Raw genomic sequence first — 21,672 nt, 5'->3', positions numbered from 1 at the left:
GTGCTGAGGTGTGGGGTCGGGGGCGTGGAGCAGTGGGGAAGGGAGGCTCCTAAGCAGATATGCAGGGATGAAGGGAGCGGGGAGAGGCCAAAGGTGACAAGCCCAGAGAAAAAAGAGACCACGAGCTCCCATTCCTTAAACACTTTGTCTCCTTCAGGCCTGTGCCAAACCCGCCATTGCGCTCTTTCAGTTCTTATGACTGTGAATGTTGGTGCTGCAGTCAGCCCCAGTTACAGGGGAGGAGACGGGAGTCTGAGGGGGGAGTTATGTATCGAGTTCTATATTCTGTGCCACGAGAAAGAGTAAGCGGAGCTCCTTGCCTCCCTGCTGTATTTTTTCAGAGAATAAGATGGGGGGACAGAGATCAAGGACACCAGAAGGGGACACTTTAGCAAAGGCTTTTTGTTTTTAAATCAAGATACCCAGTTTTGGAGAAAGTGCTGGTAAGGGCCCCACCCACACACTGTTGATGACCTGTAAAAGCTCCCTGAGCACTTAGGCAATGTACCTAACAAGCCTCAGGCAGGTGGATGCCCTGCACTCCAGCGGTGTCCTCTGGGGACCAAGCCCATGCAAATGCGCAAAAAGGCGTAGAAATGTCGCTTCATAGGTATCCATCACTGTGCTGTTGGCAGAGTAAAGAACCAGAGCACCCCCAAAGTGCGAGACTTGAAGAACCATTAATGGTGGCGTCTGCTCAGTGCAGTAACATGTGCAACCTTAAAGAGTGATGGTAAAAATTAATAACGTTATGTAAAAAAAAAAAAACATATTAATTGAGATGGAGAAACTTTATAATGCATTGGAAACGACAAAGAACTTGGGCAGTAAGTCAAGAAGACCCTAGCGAATCATTTCAGGAATTTAGGCAGAAAAGATCTGTAAGGTTGCACTCCAGAACGTGGACCCCACCTCTTTCTGGAAGTGGTAGAGTATGGTGATGTGGGTCATCTAATTGTTGTAGAATGGGCACCTGTGTCTTGGGAAATTGGATGTTGAGTAGCCTGTATTTCGGTGTGTGCAAGTACACACACACATTTGTCAGTGTGTCAAACTTTAAATGTAAGGCCATTTACATTGGTCAAACATGAAATGATCAAACATTAAATGTAAGGAGAGGCTCTGGTTTCTGGGTGTTGAAGAAGAAACGGGGTCAAGAAGAGGTTGCTGCTTTCTGCAGAGCCCTGGAGAGCCCGATTTCACCCAGGGACCTGGTCCTGCCTGCATCTTCTCAGGGAGGGCACAGGACACTTCTGCAGCCCCCAGCATCACAGCTAGGAGATCATCCCTCATGCTTCTAGAGGGTTCTGGCAGGAGGGGGTGGGCCTGCCAGGCCACAAACGTGCGGGATACTTCCTTGGGTTCCAGTGGGATCGAGGCTTCCCTGCTTTGCTGCTAAAGCCAAAACACAGGAAACTGTGTCCTGCCCTCTGCCTGCAGGTCCTGGGAACTGGGTCCAGTGTTTGGTCCTTCTTACTGATTAAAGGTCTTTCTTTTTTATTTGTTTTCTGGTTTTGTTTTGTTTTGGTTTGGTTTGGTTTTTTGAGAAAAGAGACATTGGGAATAAGAAGACGACTTTTTGGAGTCCCAGTTAGCTTGGTGGTCTCTGTGAAGAGAGGATCAAGTTAGGGGAGAGTGGCTGCTCTATCGGCCATGATGGGCAGCATGCTAGTAGAACAAAAGACACTCCTGTCCTCCATAGCATTGCTGGGGACAGAAGCAGCGGATGGCTCCAGCTCCAGCCATTCAGGGAATTAACCAATAAAGGAAGCGTTCCAACCCCAAGAGTTATTTTTCATAGAAAGTGCATAGGTAGATTGTTCAATGAACAGAAGCAAGAGAGAGTCTTGTGCATTTCTTCCATGTAAATACGCACAGATAAAAAATAAGTTGACTGTGATCGAAGTGGGTCGTAGTTCCAAAGATTTTCTTTCCTTGTCCTTTGTACTTGACACCTGTCTTTAAATGAGCCCATTACTGTTATCATTTTAAAGGGATCTTTAGAGAGGCTTGAGGGGGACTTGAAGGTGTGGCCGCCCCATTGGCTTTCTGTCCACCTGAGAGCAGGGCCCTTTGCTTCATGGTCCTATGTCTGGAGATCATGTGGGAGGAACCCTGGGCTCCAGGTGCCACAGACGCCTCTCTGGATGATTCCACTGGCTTGTGAACACCCCCCTCCCAGTTCAGTTGTGTTCTCTTGGAGCTGAGGGGAGTAGGGCTTGACCATTTCCATGACATGTGGGATTGGGAGCTGTTGGACCCCCCGCTACCCACCCATCATTCTTCCTGCGAATGTGCTAGACTGTCGGCAGCTGCCTGTCTACACCTGGTAAACCCCAGACCAGGCTGTTAGCTTCCTTAGTTCAGGGGGTCCATCGGTGGAGGGAGGCAGTGCTGCAGTGAGTTTGGAAAACCATAGCAGCTGTCCCTCGAGGAGCTGCAGCCTTCAGCCATCCGTGCTTCTGGGAAGTCCTCCCATAAAGATAAGGAACATGGCCCAGACTGATCAGACAGTGGGAGTCTTCGTTCAGGGCACCTGCTGCCAACTCTCCACCAGGAACATGTTCGGGAAAGTCCATCCTCCAGAGCCCTTGACAACCCAAGAGCTTGGAGCCCTGGCACGTTGGTTGCCAGTAGGCCTGACCTGCATGGACAGACCGGTAGAGGCGATGCAGCCTTTCCACAACTCCCAAGACCCCTCGTCCATGATGCCCTCCTTCTCTTCCTGGGCAGAGCTGATCCCTCTCTCCTGGCTGGTCCCCGCTGCCCTGGATAGAAAATAGGGGCGTGAACTCCTCCCACCATGTTGTAGTGATGTTGGGAGTAGCTTTGCTGGTGTCCCACTGGACGTCTGGGATCCTGTCTTAGGTATCTTTATGGACCCCGGACCTGCACACAGGAGGGGAGACTCTACTCCCCTCTCCTTCCCCAGTCTCTAGATGTCCCAGCAAAACCCGTAGTGGGAGCACATCAGCCTCTCACTTCTGTTGCCTGCTTTTTCCAATAGGCATAAAAAGAAACTGCAAATTATATAACTATATATTTTTAAATTACAAACGAATTATGTAGTTATATCTGTAAAGACATCCTTGGGGCTTTGCCCACATGTTCCCTCAGAGAAGCATTCCCCAGCCATCACTGGAGGGACCCACACATGGGTCCATCTCACTCTTTCCCTAGCCGGGTTTTCTCATAACACACACTTCCCTGACACCTGGTATGTTTTTCCTGTCTTCCCTGTTGGTCTGCCCCATGGAATCGAAGCCCTCCACTTAACCCTCAGGACAGGCCCCACGAGGAATGAGCATCATTAGCCTCATTTCCTAAGCAAGGCCTACAGCGCAGAAGACACTTCAAGGGGCAGGTGGGCAGGCTGGTGGGGTCACTGCCCTGAGACACTGGAGATAATCCAGGGCTTAAAGACCATGCTGGACTCGCCTGTAGGCCTGATGTGGCAGCCCAGGCTGCAGCGCCCCAAGGCATCCTGGTGGGAGTGAGGTGTGTGACTCAGCAGTGTCCTTGGCAATGTAGGGATGCTGACAGCTGTCAACACCTTCTCACCTATTGGGGCAGAAGTGAAGCTATCCCCCTCCACCCCCTGCGGCCCCAGTGGACATGTCCCTGTAGCCACTGGTCTTCCTGAGGTGATGGAAGGTCACAGCAACGCTTCACCTCCCCACACCAGCTCCCCCCAACCACTCTCGGTATTCTGATTTCCATGGAGATCTGCATGCAGTCTTTGAAATGTGTCCTGCGTGTGCCATCCTCCTCCAGGGGATGCTGCACCAGGCTGGTCTCCGAAGCTTGGAGGGGGAGGGGCTGAGGCAGCACTATATGGAGTTCCAAACCAGGGGTTGGGGTCATTGGGGTCCTATGCCCATGGGGTAACTCAGAATGGTTGTGGAGGTCGGTGGAGCTTGGCACCTACTGAGGGGATCTTTCCACAGTCCAAGTGAGTGGCACGGGGGCAGCGGGGACAGCATGTAGAGCTTTCACCCACTGTGCACCATGATGGGTGGGGGTGGGCACCTGGGCCTCGTGGCATCCTAGTGTGTGGGCCCCACCTCCCGCCAGCCCTGGGGAGGGGGCCTTTGCTCTAGTTGGGCCATTCTTTCCTTTGCCTGAAAGTGGCTCCCTGAGGCGGGCTCTGCAGAGTCATGAACGCGAAGAGTTTGGTGCCCCCAGCTCTGCCTGACACAGGGTGGGTTTTGCATCATGAGGCACATGTGTGTGAAGGTCTCCCAGGAGCAGCTGGAAGGCTCCCATGAGGAAGCGAGCTGTGTGCTGAGGCCAGCAGGAAGAGATGGTGGCCACGCAGAGGGCGCAATGTGTGGGAGTCAGCGAACTGAAGGGCTCCTGAGAGACACACACACAAAGACAGGCTCACTTCTGAACCTGCTGGTCAGGATTGTGGGTCGGATCCAAAGGTCGGATCCAGAAGGCCAGTTGAGAAGGGGCAGGATATGGTCAGATGTACCGAGGAGGCCACAGGCCACCATATAGAACACAGGCTGTGGGGCATTGGAAGGCAAGACCCCAGATGGGAGGCCGCTGCATCCTGGTGGTGATGGTGGCATGCACCAGGGCAGGAGCGGTGGAGACAAGGAGGAGATGAACATCAAGACTGAAGGACTTGGTGATAGGCTAGGGGGTGATGGAAGGATCAGGCTCAATTCCCAGAATTCCAGCTTGAATAACTAGATGAATCTGTGCCATTGGCTGGGATGGAGCTGTCCCTTGGAGGAGACAATGTTCAAGGGCAAAATGTCGACGGGGAGGTACTTGCAAGATTTCCAAGTGCAAATGTGTGGTGAGCATTACAGGTTCTATTTGAGAGAGAAGCATATCCATGTTCACTCCTGAGGTGGGCGGTGTCTGTGGATAGTTGTTAGCAGTTGGATCGTACTGGGATCCACAGGTTAGGTAGAGTTTGCTTGGAAGAGCATGTAAAATCAAGAGATGAGCCTGCAGAGCCCCCTGAAATAAGGGACAGGTTCAGGAGGAAGAATTGGGAAGGAAATCAAGTTGGGGAGCCAGACAGGTGCTGGAAAAATCCAGAGATGGCATTGACCAAAAAGCCATCTAAAGGCAGTGTTATAAGAAGTTTCCAGAGGTCAAGTAAAATGATGACTGAACACCGTCCTGATCTTGCCCACCCTGATGACATTGGCTGCCCGGCTCCAAGGGGAAGTTGGGGGTGGGGGGCCAGGCTGGGATTGAGAGGTGTAGACTCAGAGGTGGCCAGTGCAGGAGTTGGACTATGAAGGGGCACAGCGGGGGTGTTCCGCAAACTGTTCACCACCCCACCCTCTTCTCTCACCACCCTATAGGGCCCAGGCCAGCCCTCCACCGTGTAGCCTACCCTCCGGCACCTGCTACGGTCAACCTCTTCCTTCCATGCCGCCTGTGCATTTATTCCTCCAATTCTACTCTTCAGCATGTAGTCTGCATTTCCTTATTCCGTTTATTTTATTATTATTATTTGGGACATATGTCTCCTTTTCCCAGCCAGAACATCTCTAAGGCACAGACCTCTCTTCTCCTGTATCCCCCCATGGTATCCATCCCCACCTCCCAGAGTTTGTATTAGATATAAATGGCTGGCTGATTTCTGATGAAGTAGCACAAGGCCATTCCTGGTTTTTTGTTGACTCAGATGTACCTGGAGTAAATCTTGATTGTCCCTGGATGATTTAAGCCTTCCTTGCATCTGTTGGTAGTTCAAGCCATTGACTGTCCTGGTGAGCCCTGTCTTCACAATCAGCTGCAGATTCCAGCACGAAGCCAACCTTGGGCTTGAGTCCAACATCTTCAGAGCTGCCAGCCACTTTCACACAGGGAATGATCCATCTCAAGGAATCCGGTGGTGTTCTCTAAACTTATTTGTTCTTGTTGGTGTGTTCTCACAGCCTAAAGCATCACCATTCATTCTGCAGGTCAGGGTTGATCAAGCTGGGTCATGACCTAACCAGCGGACCCTGTCCGCCATCTTACCAGCCTTGATAGATTCTTCCAATGGTTGACCTTACGTAAGATCACTGAAAACCATGTCTTCATGGTAGCATGCCTGCCTTTGTCTTTGAAAGTTGCAAACATGTCCATCATATGGCTAATGAAAACTCCGATGTGCCTAGAGTTGCAGGAATGGCTGGTTACGAAGGACACTGTAGCTTTGGAAGTCCTCTTGAGCATTCCCTCACTCTCCCTCTGTGAGCAGCTGTCCCCCGTGGATGCCAGGTCACATACAGTTCTTTCCCATGTGCATTGGTGCTCTCGAGGGGGTTGCTCTGGAGGTGTTAGAACATACATCTCTGTGTCCAACCCAGTGCCTGCACCTGTTCGTCATGTGGGAAATCCTACACTTTGGCTGAAGCCAGGTTTTTTTAAAGGCATCCCCAACATGTCAAACCTTTCAAAATGCCTGAATCAGCATGGAGGACTGGCATGGGCTCCATGATTCTAGGGAGGGATGTGAACATCCCTTCACACCGGATGTGAAGTCCGGTAACAGGCCTTTTTGTTCCTGAGATGCTGAGGGCAGTTGGGATGAGTAATGATGGTCTGACGGTCCTCTTCCCACAGATCCGAACTGGGCCAGTTTGAACTTGGGAGCCCTCATGTGCATCGAGTGCTCAGGGATCCACCGGAACTTGGGCACCCACCTTTCTCGAGTCCGGTCTCTGGACCTCGATGACTGGCCCATCGAGCTTATTAAGGTGATGTCATCCATTGGGAATGAGCTGGCCAACAGCGTCTGGGAAGAGAGCAGCCAGGGGCGGACGAAGCCCTCAATGGACTCCACAAGGTAGGGACATGGGCAGCTGTGTGGCTCTGGGTCCTTCTGCCGGCAGTTCAGCCTGGGGAAGTGACCTTCATGACAGCCCCCCCACAGCCACCCTGGTGACCTGTAGGAATGCTGAGGGGCCGGGCCACGGAAACGTCTGTTTTTAAAATTGGTTTTCAGCAGGCATGGATAATTCAGACTCCTTAATTTTTTATGTTTGTTTTTAGACCTTGGGGATTCCTCTCCCCCTCTTAGAAATATATTAAGCTTCCAACCTTATGAATATATCACTTTAATTAATACATTTCTAATAGGAGTAAGCTGTGCTGTGAACACTAATTATGAATTTTTGATTCTTTAATTTTGTGATTCTTCTGTCTTTGATAAGCATCTCCTCAGTTGGTTTCCCTTCTCACCCCCACAGACCCATAGCAAGCCAGTTTACAGTAACACAATATATTTTATTTTCTAAAATATATTTCCAACACAGTTAATCAGCCAAGTATGGCGTAACGTATGGTGACTCCTCATTAACGTTAATTGTTACCCAGTGTAAAAAACGCATTTATTTTGAGCCCATTTATTTTCTCATTTTTCATTTACAGCTATTATAAACCGTTTTTGAGTACACATACATATTTAATGTACCTAAGAGGTGATAAAATGGCATGTCTTCCAAGAAAGCCTGCTTCACAGAGGCAGAGTGGGCCATCAGGTCCCTGCAGCTGCCCCCAGGAGGAGGCGCTCATGGTCGCATCCCCCACTTTCTCTGGGGGGTGGGCAGTACTCACTTTACGCTTTTACTTCTCCTGTGTGTGTGTGTGTGTGTGTGTGTGTGTGTGTGGAGAGGTGAAAGGAGAGAAGGTCATTAGCACTTTTTAAATTCCTCTGGCTTGTTTTGCTGGTGATGAGACAGCATGAGAGTCAACACAGCCATCTGCGGTCGGGCCCCATGTGATGCCTAAGAAGTCGGTTTCGTCCACTAAGCCATGATCCTGTGCGAGGAGTCGGTGGATTTTTTTTCATGAATGCTGAAAAATGAATTTGTGGTGCCACCTTCGGTTCACTTTAGAGAATGAAGTTGGTGTGTTACGAACCTATTCTTCTCGTACAGTGTCCTGTGGGGCAGGGGCGAGGGGAGCAGGAGCGCCCAGAGCCAGCCTGGCATCGCCTCCATTTGCTGGGCGAGCTCGACCACGCAGTACCCATGTAGGCAGCTTTCCTGCAAACTGAAGGAACGATAGGCTCCTTTAAACTCTTGATCTTGATCAAGAACGTAGGAATTAACCATCAGTGAGGAGCATTCTTAAAAGACGAATTTGCACATTAATATCTGTTTTTTCATAGATGTAGTTTCCTCGGAGGACATGTAGGCCTAACAATGAAATAAGATTAGAAATTGGATCGAGTTTCATGTAGGAGTGCAGAGAACTTTGAAATTGTTAGGAAAAACAATTACTCCTGCATCTTCCTGTTTTATGTGTAAAAGAAGAGTATTATTATTTTTAGTTTCCAGAATTGGGCAAAAGTTTGTTTTTCCATCTGTCATAATTAGCCACCATTTAGAGTGTTTAGGCAACCAAGACAGGTTGATATTTTTAACTGGTAAATATTTTATAAGAATCTCATCTTCATTCCTAAGTGAGGGTTTTGCACATGCAGGCACTTGACTCCTCTAACCTGTGTATTTGATCTGAGCTCTTGAGTGTATGTTCTCTTCTCTCCATCATTATCAGGGGCTTCCTTTCCCACAAATGGGGTGATTGCAGCAAAGTCCCAGCTCTCCGTGGGTCCCATTTACTGTCCTAAGGGGCTGTCTCAAGTGACAGTGCTCCCCCACCCCACCCCACCACCACCCCCCACAAAGTCTGTGGTGACAGTGATACTGGGTTACACGGCAGTTCCAAAGAACATGAACCTCTTTGAGAACTGAATGTTTCCTTGTGCCTTTAGTTATTCTGTCTGGCAGTTTCGTTTTTAAATTAATATTCAGCAAATAGTCACTGAGCACTTTCTCATAGAAAAGAAGTGATACGTGGTGATTATTGCCCCACGGCGACTGATGAATGTTGATGAATGTTCTCAGGGCCACAGCTGAGGGTGCCGGGACTCTGGAGAATTCACGCATGGGAAGTTCTTACAACCACTGTGCTCCAGGGAGGTGTCACTGGCCAAACAATGTCTGAGCTGGACTTGAAAATGTAGGGTGATGTCTAGGCCAGGGTAGTGTGGTGTGCAGGTGTGGGCGTGGCCCAGGCCAAGTCCGGCCCACAGGAGAGTGTAGAAACTGGGCAGTCACCAGCCATGGGGTGGGACCTTCAGGTAAATGAGGAGGGGTAGGGGCTGGTAAGGCCAAAAGAGAGGAAAGGCCTGGCTGAGCCTTTGAGCCAGGGGTGTATTATAACAGTGACTCTGGGGTTTGTGTGTTCACGTGTGATCCACCTGTTCCCAAGAGGACTGGAGGCAGCCAGCGGCATTGCTGGAAGGGATGAGATGAGGCAGGGAGGCCCGTTGGAAGGCTGTGGTCCTGGTGGATCCTGTGAAAGCCATAAATGCTCTGTCAAAAATATAAAGAAACAACTCAGCGTAATAGCACAGCAATAATTCAGACACCCACCATCTTCACTACCTCATGCAGTCTCCTCGAACAGAAATGAAGAACTCCAAAGTTTGGGCTAGAATTTTCATGTGGAATTCAGTCTGCAACGTGAGAATGGACAGGCAGCCTGGATCCTGCCTCTCTGAGACAGGGACAGACGCCCCCCTCCCAACCATTCCCTCTGGTCTCTCTGCAGAGTCTAGGATTGTTAGTACAAACAGCTAGAGGGGTCTTTTAATGTGGCCCTAAGGCAATACTAAAAAGAAATATTTTAATAAATTTTTATTTCTATCCAAGGAAGGGCCAAGTGCAATATATCCAGGCTAATTCTTTGGAAAAGGGCCCAGCTGTTTTCCTAAGAAGCTCGGTCCATTCCATCTTGTGCAGGAGATTCATTCTGACAGTGGAATATAATTAGAAATGTGCTGTTCCTCCCCCAAACACACACACATGACCATGGAGAGGTTCAACACAGCAATCTTCCTCCAAAGAAATATCCAGTCCCCTGAAACCACCTCTCATTGGTGTCCCCCAGGCCCGCAGGTGAGTTAGGAAAACAGGCGGCTTTGACCAACTGGCTGGCCTTCTGCTTGTTGTCCCAGCTGCCCTGAGAACTGCCGTTCAAACTTGAGCAGCGTCATGATCAATCGAAGCTGACGGCAGTGAAGCAGTATTGACTTCCCATTCCTAAACCGGGGAATCATTAGTCAAGAAAAGCATCTTTTAATTACTCCCAGGAAGAAAAAAAAATCTTTTTGGATGGATTCTGCAACAACTGCCATTTTTTTCCAGTGCATTCGATATTAAATTTATTGTCGCAGGAGGGGAGAGGATGCCCTTCATCCCCCATCAGTGATGGAGGTTTAATTCAGAGAAAGGAGCCCGGTAGAGGATATCGATGGTACAACAGTTAACTACAGCTGGGGTGGAATCAGAATCCCCCTCTCTAATTGCTATTGATGCCATTTAAGCACACACTTAAAATATTGATTTTAAATGGGGATGCTGAAGCAGGAGAGCCGTGGTGACAGCGGACAGGATTTGCTAGGTCCTAGGGGCTAACGCAGGGGCAGTGGGCTGTGTGTGGGGGGTGGGGGGGCCAAGAGCTTCATGATACATAGCACATGAGTGTGCAGGGGCTTCATGACACGTAGCACGCGAGTGTGTGGGTCGCTCCGTGCAATGTGTTGTCTGCACTTGGACGTGGGGCCTGGAGCAACCAGGCAGGGCCCTGGCTCCCACATTAGGACACGTGGAACCGTCGGGCCAAGTCCCGGAGCTCGCTGTGGCCCCTTTCACATCAAGGAGTAGTGCACTTGGAGGCAGCAACAGCCAAACTGTGAAGAGCATGTTTCTTGAGCGAATGAACAAATGAGCGAGCGGATGGGGGGACACGGGAATGAGGCCGCGTGGAACCTACATGCCAGGTGCTCCTGCTGCCTCAGGGCCGGGGGTTGCTCGCTTGTTCGTGCATGAAATCGGGGCTGCGTGTTTGCAGCACACCATGAAGTCGTCTGGGCAAACCTCAGACCTCTTTCCCTCCTCAGCCCCGTGAGGGTGTTTGGAGGGCTACTCTCTGTGTCACTGTGATGCATTGTTCTCCATTCCTGTCGCTGTTTCACTTCGGAATCTTTTAGGATTGCCTGTGGTGACCCTAATTTCCTTCCAGGACCGAGCGGAGCCCTCTGGTCCGTGTTCCTCTTGGCAGAAGCCAGACCATACTCAGCCACCTACTTCGTCTTCCCCTCTCCCACCTTTAGGTCTCCATGTATAAGCATCGGGTCCATAGGGTCTGCAGGGATCCCTCGCGGCTGGCGTTTCAGGGCAGGTAGCCTATTTACACAGTGGTCTGGGAGCCAGCTGATTTGGTCTCAGAAATCAAAGGAACGTGGACGTGTGTTTTCCATTCTGTCAAAGAGCCCTTGGGAGGAGCTCTAAACCCCACCGAAATCCCCCTTCCTTCTGATCCCACTTGGAAGGGAGCCGAGTTGCTGATTTAGGATACACTCTTCTGCCTCTTTGAGCATTCTTTTTCTTTCTGTCATTGTCACCTGCACATCCAAACTCCCCTCTTGTCTTTAACCTATAAAAAGATGCCACCTTCGGGAGGAAGATTTGGGGCCGGACGTCAGAAATCTGCGTGGGAGAGACTGGCCGCGCACTTCCAGATGGAGCAAGTCTGCCCAGTGACACGAGTTCCGGTCCTTTTTGATTTGGGATCGCCACTTTCATCTTATTTATGCACATGGAGATATTGATAAAGGGGAAATGTATCCAAACTGAAAATAATTGGATCCCTACCGTTAACTCTGAGATATTAAAAGCAGTACCACTTGGCCACGTCTTTGTCTCGTTAGGTTTGATCATAAGATCACAATATAGTAATCTCGGGCTCAAATTTCTGGCATAAAGATGCACTGTTCCAAATGTGGCCTCAGGGAACATGAGTACCCACACAGCCCCAGGATTATCTCATCTTATTATTTTTCAACAGTTCTTGGCCCGCTGAGGTCAGTGTTTTGTCTCTTTTGAGTGTTCCTCTATGCTTGACACCTTTTCCTATTTTCTTTCTTTAAAAAAAAAAAAAAATGGGCAGGGGGAGGAATCGGGGGTGGGGGGGATGGGGAAGGACTTTGCACTGATGACCAGAGCCCATCTGCAGTTGGGTGGCATCTGCTCCCCACATGTCACTTCCCTCATTAACAAGCAATTGAATTAATTAAATGCTACTCAGAACACGCATAACAAGCTACCGGCAGTGTCCAAATTAGCACTGATAATCAAGGATGATTTCCTTTATTATCCTGCTAAGTGGTGTGCAGACTCTGATCTCCCTGTCTGCCCTCATCTATTTACATACCCCCAGCTTCTGCCTTTGGAAGCGGAGGTTATCTTACCTAGTTAATTTGCCACGATCACCAAGCATGGCGGATTGATGCCCTGCCCCCGCCGCCACCGCCACCGCGCAGCCCCCTCCCTGCGTGCCCTCCCCCAGCCCCAGCCTTTGTATCTCAAGCTCACTGATAAATTAAAGGCCACCCCTGTGGTCTCTCAAGTGAGTAATAGAGGCAGAAATTTCATTTTGCAACTGGCTGATTTAATGATCCAAAGGGTAATTAATGGCCTGATTATCTTAATGTTAAATATGTCCGGCAGCAATTACTGTGACCTCCCGCTTGTCAAGGTCCGGGCTGTGCTCTTCTTTCAATTAAGTTCTCTGGGGCTTAATGGTATGAATAAACTCCTCTGATTCTATCATCCCGGACGGACGCAGAGGGTTCAGGAGCTGGGGGCTCGCTTGGAGTTTTAATCAGCCTGTCTCCTACTCTGGCGATCAGAGTTAACAGTTACAACAAGGACAGCTTAACTTTGTTCTTCCCCATGCAGAGCACCCACACACACACACATACACGCACGCGCGCACACATACACACGCTTTATTGTTGTTTTATTTTTTTTATTTTCTGTCGTTTATTTCAGCGCTCTGAGGGAGAATCCTGTGTGTGGAGGAAGCCGCTGGTCTCTTCCAATATAAATTATCATGTGAGCGCTGTGGTTTTTCTGTTTGACAGGCTTAATTAATTGGCAGGAGCCCCCGAAAATGACAGTGCCACTAATTGCAACTCAGAGTGAATTTCTGTCATCATGGTGTGCCTGTCAGCGGGCGTGCTCCGGCCCTAGCCGGCACAGCGGCCACCCTCCCCGTCCAGGTGGGGACCGACTCCCGAGCGCATGGGGACAGAGGCAGAGCTGTGGGCTTACAGGCACGCCGTCTGTGTGCAGGACTGACGTTTACTGACGATAAAGTTTACACGGCTGCGGCCCTGCAGACCCAACAGCTGCTTGGGGACCTCAGATTCTACTTCAGATATTTCAGCGACGTCTCCTCGCAGGCTGGCTTGGAACCAGACTGCAGGAACCATAACTCACCGAGCGCCCCCCCATGACCGGCTGGTCCTCCCTAGTACATGGTGAAATATGCTTGGTTTACCGGGGCTCTTCCCAGATCAGAAATAGTCCACTATAAATATGAAGCCAATTAGAAAAATGTACAAATGAGAAGTATATTAACACTGGCTCAGAAATAATGCCAGTAGATTACAGTCGACAACAGATTCGGTGGTTCATCTGGTAAACCGCGGTCAGGGAGCTTGGCGGGAATTTATGCTCAGCTGTAGTGGTCTCCGATTAAGCGCTCGTTAACAGACTCGCTCCAATTGTAAGAAAGCGGATTTAAGAAGATTCTCTCCTTATGGTTCAGTAAAATGGGATCTGCTTTTTACAAGAGAACTGTACCTTCCATTTGCCTTTGAACCAGACGGACAATGTAGTGCTCTGGTGTATTGTGGCCGCCTGCTGCCCACAAACCCCAGGGTTTGTTTGATCCTGCAGGAGACTGAATGTGTCCTGGGAGCCAGTGTGGCTACCGGGGAGCTGTCTTGAGTTGAAAATCCCTCTCGTTTACTCTCTGAAATGGAGCAATGGAGACAATTAAGGAGTTTTTTTTATTTCTAAGAATTTTTATTGCCACCGGTAGATGTAAATGCAAGCCAGTGGCCAGCGCTGGCAGCCTCTGGGGGTCCTGGGCATGCCTGGGCCTCTGGCTCGTTGTGAGTGTATATAAGGGAACATCACGCTAAGATTAACCTCTTGGGGCTTGAAGTACCTATCATGGAAGACATTCCAAACAATGGGCCCATGAATTCTTTCTACAACAGCTGCCTCTGTTTTTATTCCTATGATGGTAGAACATTTTCCAAAGTGTGTTTTCTTCCGGTGTTGTTTTGAGTCTTTTGCACCAGAAACTATCTCTTTTCTGGGGAACTTTCTGCTTGGTGCTGTGAGCTTTTCCTTAGCACGGAGCTGTCCTGTGACACAGGGTGATCCCCATTTTCCAAGCAAGAGGAGTGAGGACCTAAGGTCCTTGTGTCATTTCTCTGGGATCCCACACAGTACTGTGGGCTGGATCACGTGAATTCAGGATCAGACCCCTGGAACCTAGTCTTGGTCCTTCTACTGCTCCTGTTCTTGGCCACTCAGCCTCTTGTGGCTAAATCCAGTAGCTAAATCCATGTGGCTAAATCCTGTGGCATTTAGAGATGCAGTGTCCCTTTCCTCTCCTCCCCAAGGCCCCAGCTCACACTCTCATTAGCATGGCGTCTCTGTGTATATATATTACCAGTGTAAAGAGATAATATATAAGATCACATAGCCACCATATCTCTACACTTGTGAAATCCAGTGGCCTCACTCATAGTTACTGAAGTATGATAAAGCATCATTCATTTCCGTTTGCATTCATGGGGCAAACCTGATCTTTTAAGTCATTCAGTCATGATTCTAAAGTCTTCATTTTCTGCAGTTGGTGCTAATCTTGAAAGCTTTACGTATCTGGATCAACCACCACAGATGTGTGGATCGAGCCCCGACATTTCATGTAACTACATCCTTCTGCCTGAGGCTCCCTCTGTCCATGACCCTGACACAGCATTGTGTGTTGAAAACATTCAGCTTCCATTTCCAGAAAGCCTTACAATCACATTTATTATCTGCATGATGAAATGCACAGGCAGGCTAGAAGATTTCTAGTTTGGGTTCCATGACCACCATTTTCTGAAATTTTTTATTTAAAACAAAAAACAGGGTATGTTCTCTTTTTTAATAGGAAACTACCCATTATTTCCACCCAATTGATCGTGTAGATTTAATGTTGAAACAATATTTATGAAGTTTCCTGGGTTCTTTTTTTTTTTTTTTAAGATTTATTTATTTGGGGGGGGGGTACAGGCAGATGGAGAGGGTAAGAGGGAGATCTCAAGCAGATGCCCCACTGAGCATGTACCCCAACATGATGCTCAATCTGAGGACCCTGAGATCATGACCTGAGCCAAAATCAGGATTCAGACTGTCAACTGACTGAGCCATTCAGGCACCTGTCCTGGGCTCCTTTTTATCTGGAAGACAGAATCAGCTGAATACCTAGGTCCTGCAGGCTAACAGTGAGAGAGGCAGACAAGTGGTCTGTGCCATCTCAGGTGCTGGCAAGGGTCTACTGATGTGGATGATGTGGGGTTTTGTTTATTTCCCTTTATACTTGTTAAGTGGTTTTACTACAGCATCAGCATCACCTAGAGGTATATGTTTTTGGCCCTACCCCACATCTACCTGGTTGGCATTTCTAGAGCGGGGCCCAGCAATATGCTTTAACCTTCTGTGTGATTCTTACGCTTATTAGAATTTGAGAAGCCCTGGTTCACACCATACAGCATAGACAAAAGTTCACAGCCCTTCCTGAAGTCCACTCCCTATCTCAGCCTAAGTCCCTGGACTTCATTCCTCATTTCTTGAGATGCAGGTGTCTGTCCTCTTTGTTTCCCAGACAGCTGTCTGGCCTGACATATCCAGGATGCCAACCCAGCAGGTGCTGCCATCCACAGAGGACATCTCTTTGTCTTGCCCCAGTACAAGAGGATTATACGCTATGATCAAATGTCATTGTCCCCATAAATGCAAGGTTGGTTCAACACCCCAAAATCAGTCCATATAAAACACTACATTAATAGAATAAAGGACACAAAGTACACAAACATCTCAGGAAATGCAGAAAATAAATCTGACAAAATTCAGCACCCTTTCATGATACAAACACTCAGCAAACTGGGATTAAAAGGATACTCAGCCTCCATCTTAGAAAAGCCCACAGCTAACACCTGCTGAATGGTAACATACCAAAGGCTCTCTCTCTAAGATCAGGAACAAAAAGCAAGGATGTCTGCTGTCATCACTTCTGTTCAACATTGTACTGGAGGTTCAAGCCAAGGAATTAGGCCAGAAAAAGAAACGAAAATTATCCAAATCAGAAGTTAAACTATCTCTTGGCAGATGACATGATCTGTATATCAGAAGTCTGCCAGAATCCACAATTAATTATTAGAGCTAATAAATGAGTTCAGCAAAATTGAAGGGTACAGAATCAGGTACAAAACTCAATTGTATTTCTATATACTTGCAGTGAACAATCCAAAATAAAATTTAAGAACAAAATTCCATTTAGTATACCATCAAAAATAATATGCTTAGAAATACATTAACCTGTGTACTGACAACCACAAAACATCATTGGAAGAGATTGAAGAAGACCTAAATAATTGACAGGACATCCCATGTTCATGGACTAGAAGACTTAATACTGTAAAGATGTCAGTACTTCTTAAATTGACACATATTGAACACAAAGTTGGTCTTTCACAATCTCAGCTGCTTTTTTTCTTGTTTTGCAGAAATGGACAAGCTGAGCTTCTAGCATATATGGAAATGTAAGAGACCCCCCCCCCCAGACAGGCAAAACAATCTTGAAAAAGAATAACAAAGTTGGAGGACCCACACATAAAACTAACTATAAGAGTATAATAATCTAAGGCTGTGTAATATTGGCATAAGAATAGACTTAGAGATCAACAGAACAGAGTTAAGAGTTATGTAATACCCCATACATCCTTGATCAGTTGATTTTCAACAATGATGACAAAACAATTCAGTGGGTATGGGGGGGAACACTCTTTTCAACAGGTATCCAGATGCAAAAGAATGAAGTTGGACCCCTCTCTTTATATGCCATATATAAGTTAGCTCCAAAGGAATTAAAGATCTAAGTATAAAGACTAGAACTTTATTATAATACTTTTAGAAGAAAACGTGGATAAATCTTTGCAACCTTAAATTTGGCAATGGCTTCCTAGATACAACATCTAGAGCACAAGCAACGTAAGGAAAAACAGATTGGACTTCATGGAAATTAAAAATCTCATTGCTTCAAAGGACAATACCAAGCAAGTGCAAAGGCAACACACAAGGGACACCTGGGTGGCTCAGTTGGTTAAGCATCTGCCTTTGGCTCAGGTCATGATCCCAGGGCCCTGGAATTAAGTCCTGCTGAGCAAGGAACCTGCTTATCCCTCTGTCTGCCACTCCCCCTGCTTGTGCATGCATGCACTCTTTCTCTCTCTGACAAAATCTTTAAAAACAAAACTATAAAAAAAAAGACCACACAGAATGGGCGATAATATATAAAAACAGTACATTTAATAATCTAGTATCCAGATCATATAAACGACGTTCACAGCTCAACAATAAGAAGACAAATAACCCAGGTTTTAAATGTGCAGAGACTGTGAAAAGACATTTTTTCTAAGCAAGATGCAAACACACAAAAAGATGCCAAGCATCATTACGTACTAGGGAAATGGAAATAAAGCCCATATTGAGAGACTACTTTACACCACTAGCATGGCTGTAATCCAGAAGATGGACAGTGGTGGGTGTTGGCAAGGATGTGGAGAAACTAGAACGTTCCTACACTGTTGGTAGGAATAGTAAGTCACAGAGCGCCTTGGAAAACAGCCTGGCAGTTTCTCAAAAAGTGAAACATAGAGTTACCATGTGACCAAGCAATTTTCCTCCTAGGTATATACTTAAGAGAAATGAAAACACATGCCCGTACAAAAATTTACACTTACGTGTTCACAGAAGCACTATTCTTAATAGCCAAAAAGTGAAAGCAAAACACCCATCAGCTGATGAATCGATACATAAAATAGGGTCTGTCCATACAATGGAATGTTATTCAGACATAAAAAGGAATAAAGTATCACGTATGCTGCAATTTGTGTGAACCTTGAGAACAAAATGCTGAGTGGAAGGAGCCAGACACAAGAGGCCACACGTTGTACAATTCTGTTTATACAGAATGTCCAGAATAGGCAAATCCACAGAGACAAAGTAGACGAGTGCCTGCTGGGAGCTGGGTGAGGCAGGGCAGTGAGGCCTAGGGACTGGCTTTCTTTTGGGGATACTGAAAAAGACCTGGATTTCCATGGTGGGAATGGCTGTACAACTTTGTAAATATCCTAAACACCACTGAATTGTACACATTTAAAGGGTGGATTTTATGGCATATAAATTATGTCAATTAAAATAAAAAGGAGGAAATTCCAAGGAGAAAGATGAGGCAAGACATTCTGCAAAAAGAGAACATTCTGGACAAAGGTGCAGAGGCATGTGTGGTGGGGAAAGGTTGGCCTGGCCAGCCCTTCTGGCCCTCGTCCGGCATGGGGAGACAGTGGAGGAGTTTTTCCAGTGTGATGCTTTGACCGGTGGTTCCACTCTAGCCAGAGCTCCCTGTACTTGGAAGGATAGACCAGACAAGGATGAGACCAGGAAGAAGGTCATGCTGATCGAGTCTGAATTGGTGATCATCCCTACCAGGGCCTTCGGGGAACCTGAGCGAGGCCCCAGGCACAGCCCGCCATTGTGGCACAGAATCCACACAACAAACCGACGTCCTTCAGAGTGTCCTTTCCTGGGCCATGGGACAATTGCCAAGGCCATTAACTGACAAGCAGAACAAACAAGGTAACAAGTCACAAGCCCCTGATGGATCGATATCATGATAGTAAAGGTAAAAGTTGCACAGGAAGAGGGCAGAGTAGTGGCACAGCCTGCCCAGCATGGCCTTGGCCCAGCCGTGGCCGTCCTCTTGTGGCTTCAGAGCAGGATCTCTGGGCCACACCCTCCAAAACCAGCAGACAGAGCGAGCCTCCCCCGCTGCAGAGCCCTGATTTCCCCAAGAAACTGGCTGTGGTCCCAGAGAGTAGGAACAGCAGGGGCAGTGCTAGTAAAGCCTCAAATAACTAAATGTTCATTTGTAACTTATACACACTTTCATCGACCTGAGATCCAGAAGATGAACATTACTGGAGTACACAGCACTCAGTCTTAGGGACCGACTCATACGGAAAGCATCTCTAATGTGCATGATTTAATACAAATGACCCTGGGTGGCAAATACATAATCATGATTACTTACTCATGACTTTATCCTTGACGACCCCCAAGTGCCACCTTGTGTGTTTTCACATGGATCCTCATGATCTCAATGAGCTTGGAAGATACTGATCTGGAATCAGAGAAGAGGACCCCCAGGCAGGCAAAATGTCTTGCATGTAATCTAACCCAGACTTGGAGCAGAGTTAGCTCATGGACTTCCCATTTGGGGCCCCTAAGAAAAGTTGGGTACATGACTTACAAGTGTGGAATTCTGTCAACAAATGACCACAGTCTTGAGCCATGCCTTCCCACCACTCCAGTGGTTTTCAGCTGGGAGACCTTTAGAATAGACCGTGGGGTAGGTTATGGGACTGGAGGCCTGGGATGCCTGTGCCCAGGAAGGAGAAGTCGCTTTGCCCAGAGGGACTGTAGCGCCCTGACGGAAGTACACGGTAGAGCAAACCATGAAGTAAACCCGTGCTGCTCTGACGAACAGAACCAGCCCTCCATTCACGGGCTGCCTACACGCTTCCAGACTCCAGCAGAGGCCTCTGGGGAGCCAGGACCTCTCGCAGGAGGTTCCTTCTTGGTGTGGGCAGTGGATGAACTCAGAAAGAGAAACACGTTTTCATTCTAGAATGCCAAACTGTACCTTTGTAAATGCATTAGACGAAACGAGGATAATTGTATACTCCATAAAGTTCCAAAGGAACCACAGTAGATGCTCAATAAATATTTGAGAACCTGTGGGTTTTCTTCCCCAAAAAACTAAAGTTAGGGCTATGACACATGATCACTAAAAAGGAAGTAAATGGCTGACCACTGGCCCCAGGGAGTATCTGTCTGATGGAAGATATATGCAAAATAGTGTGAACGCCAGTACTTGGAGAAGGTGACAAAGCAGAGTCATGTGCCCCAGCAACTTAGAGCTGTGTAGAATGCAAACTCATTTAAAAGCTAGGAGACAGCTTAGAGAGGTGTAAGGTATAGGGTATCTTGAGACTTGCGGATGAAGCAGTGTTTCTGGGACTGGGATCAAGGCCCCGTCCAGGGGCTCTAATCTAGTGGGAACTGCACACCCCACGGGGCTACCATAACGCAAGACTGAAGGGTACTGCAGTGTGAGTACAGATAAACAGTACAGTTGCCTAAATGCATAATCAGGAGTAAACTTTGCGTCAGGAAGAAAGGTGGGATATTATGTCATTTTCTGTCATAAGTAACCATATAGCTCCATAAAATTACTCTTGATTTCAAAGTTCTCATTCCTTTGTTACGTTCCTGTCCAAGACTATTCTTTAACAATCATGTTTCATCTTGCAAAGCATGTGTGAGCTTTTCTTCATCTCCTGGGATTGACCCTGTTTTCCAAAGTGCGACAAAAGCCAGTGGCTGGGCCATATCGTGAGGCAGCATCTGAGGATGACGTCACCAGCCATCATGGTAAAGGCGACGGCTGCGCCCATACAAAGTGAGGGTGCTTCTTCTTAGACTCAGTTGGGACAAAGCAGAGCACCCTTTCCAGGTGACATCATTGCTAAGGGGATACACATCTCTGGCACTAGGAAGGGAGCAGTAAGGGATTGAAATGTAATTGTGGTTACACTGAGAAAACTATTTCCACGATGGCAAGGCACCAAGAGCTGAGCAGAAAAGACATAAGTCAGGAAGGGCCAGAATGTTCTGTAAAGTCATATGATGTTCTACAGTTGGAAGAAGATCTAAAGTGCTCCCTGTCAGCCCACATGTTTGGCGATGGCCACGGATGTGTGGTGATTCATGAAGGCCACTGCTTCTTCCATGGTCACTGGGCTCATGTGAGGTCTTCCCAATGGAATATCCTGTGACCCAAAGCAAGGTGACTTCAAGGATGGGCTTGATTCCCCCTTGGCCTCTGACACCACCCTCTCATGTCCAGCACACTGAAGACATCAAGGCCAGAAATAAGCCGAAAAGGTCCCAAAGGCCTGGGGCCGCCAGGAGAACTTGCCCAAGTAGGTGGACAATCCAGGCATTCCCTACACAACCTGCAGCCTCCAGGAATAGGGAGATCCACTGATGCTACAAAGGCCACATGTGCAGACCACCCACAGCCTGCACACTTTGGGGGCCCCTGCTGAGGTCTCTAACAGCTCTTGGAAGGTGGGCAGGCTCTGTCCCCATGGTACGGCTGAGGATATGAAGGTCACACAGCAGGTACTTGGTGACATGGAGTCCAGGCCCGGGGAACCTACAGCCTGTGCTCTACACCTCAGTGCTTTGCTGCTGGGATCCTGAGCCGGCAACTGAAGGCTGTTGCATATAATGCTGGACAGCAGTGAGATGTGGCGCAGCAGCTGGCAGGGTCTGCAGGACGTGGGACATCAGAGGCAGCGTATCACTGCCTGTGCCTCTCACCCCACCCGTATGGAGCAGGCAGCTAGGGCCAGGGGGCTCGTCACTTCCCATGCCTACACTGCCATAT

The 21,672-nt window shown here is 48.1% G+C and overlaps 1 protein-coding gene across 7 annotated transcripts in view; it reads left to right on the top strand.

The window, feature by feature from the left end:
* The window catches only part of AGAP1 (ArfGAP with GTPase domain, ankyrin repeat and PH domain 1), a 505,804-nt gene that overhangs the window by 441,372 nt on the left and 42,760 nt on the right, over window positions 1–21,672 (top strand). For all 7 annotated transcript variants that reach the window (XM_059167640.1, XM_059167642.1, XM_059167641.1 and 4 more), the window contains one exon: window positions 6,583–6,805. In XM_059167640.1, coding sequence (XP_059023623.1) covers window positions 6,583–6,805 — 223 coding nt within the window. The remainder of the gene's footprint in view (window positions 1–6,582; window positions 6,806–21,672) is intronic.

The sequence above is a fragment of the Mustela lutreola genome, chromosome 3 (genome assembly GCF_030435805.1).
Source record: "Mustela lutreola isolate mMusLut2 chromosome 3, mMusLut2.pri, whole genome shotgun sequence".
In the NCBI taxonomy this organism is placed as follows: domain Eukaryota; kingdom Metazoa; phylum Chordata; class Mammalia; order Carnivora; family Mustelidae; genus Mustela; species Mustela lutreola.
Note: the sequence above shows the minus strand (reverse complement) of the source record. Positions and strands in the feature narration are given on the sequence as shown.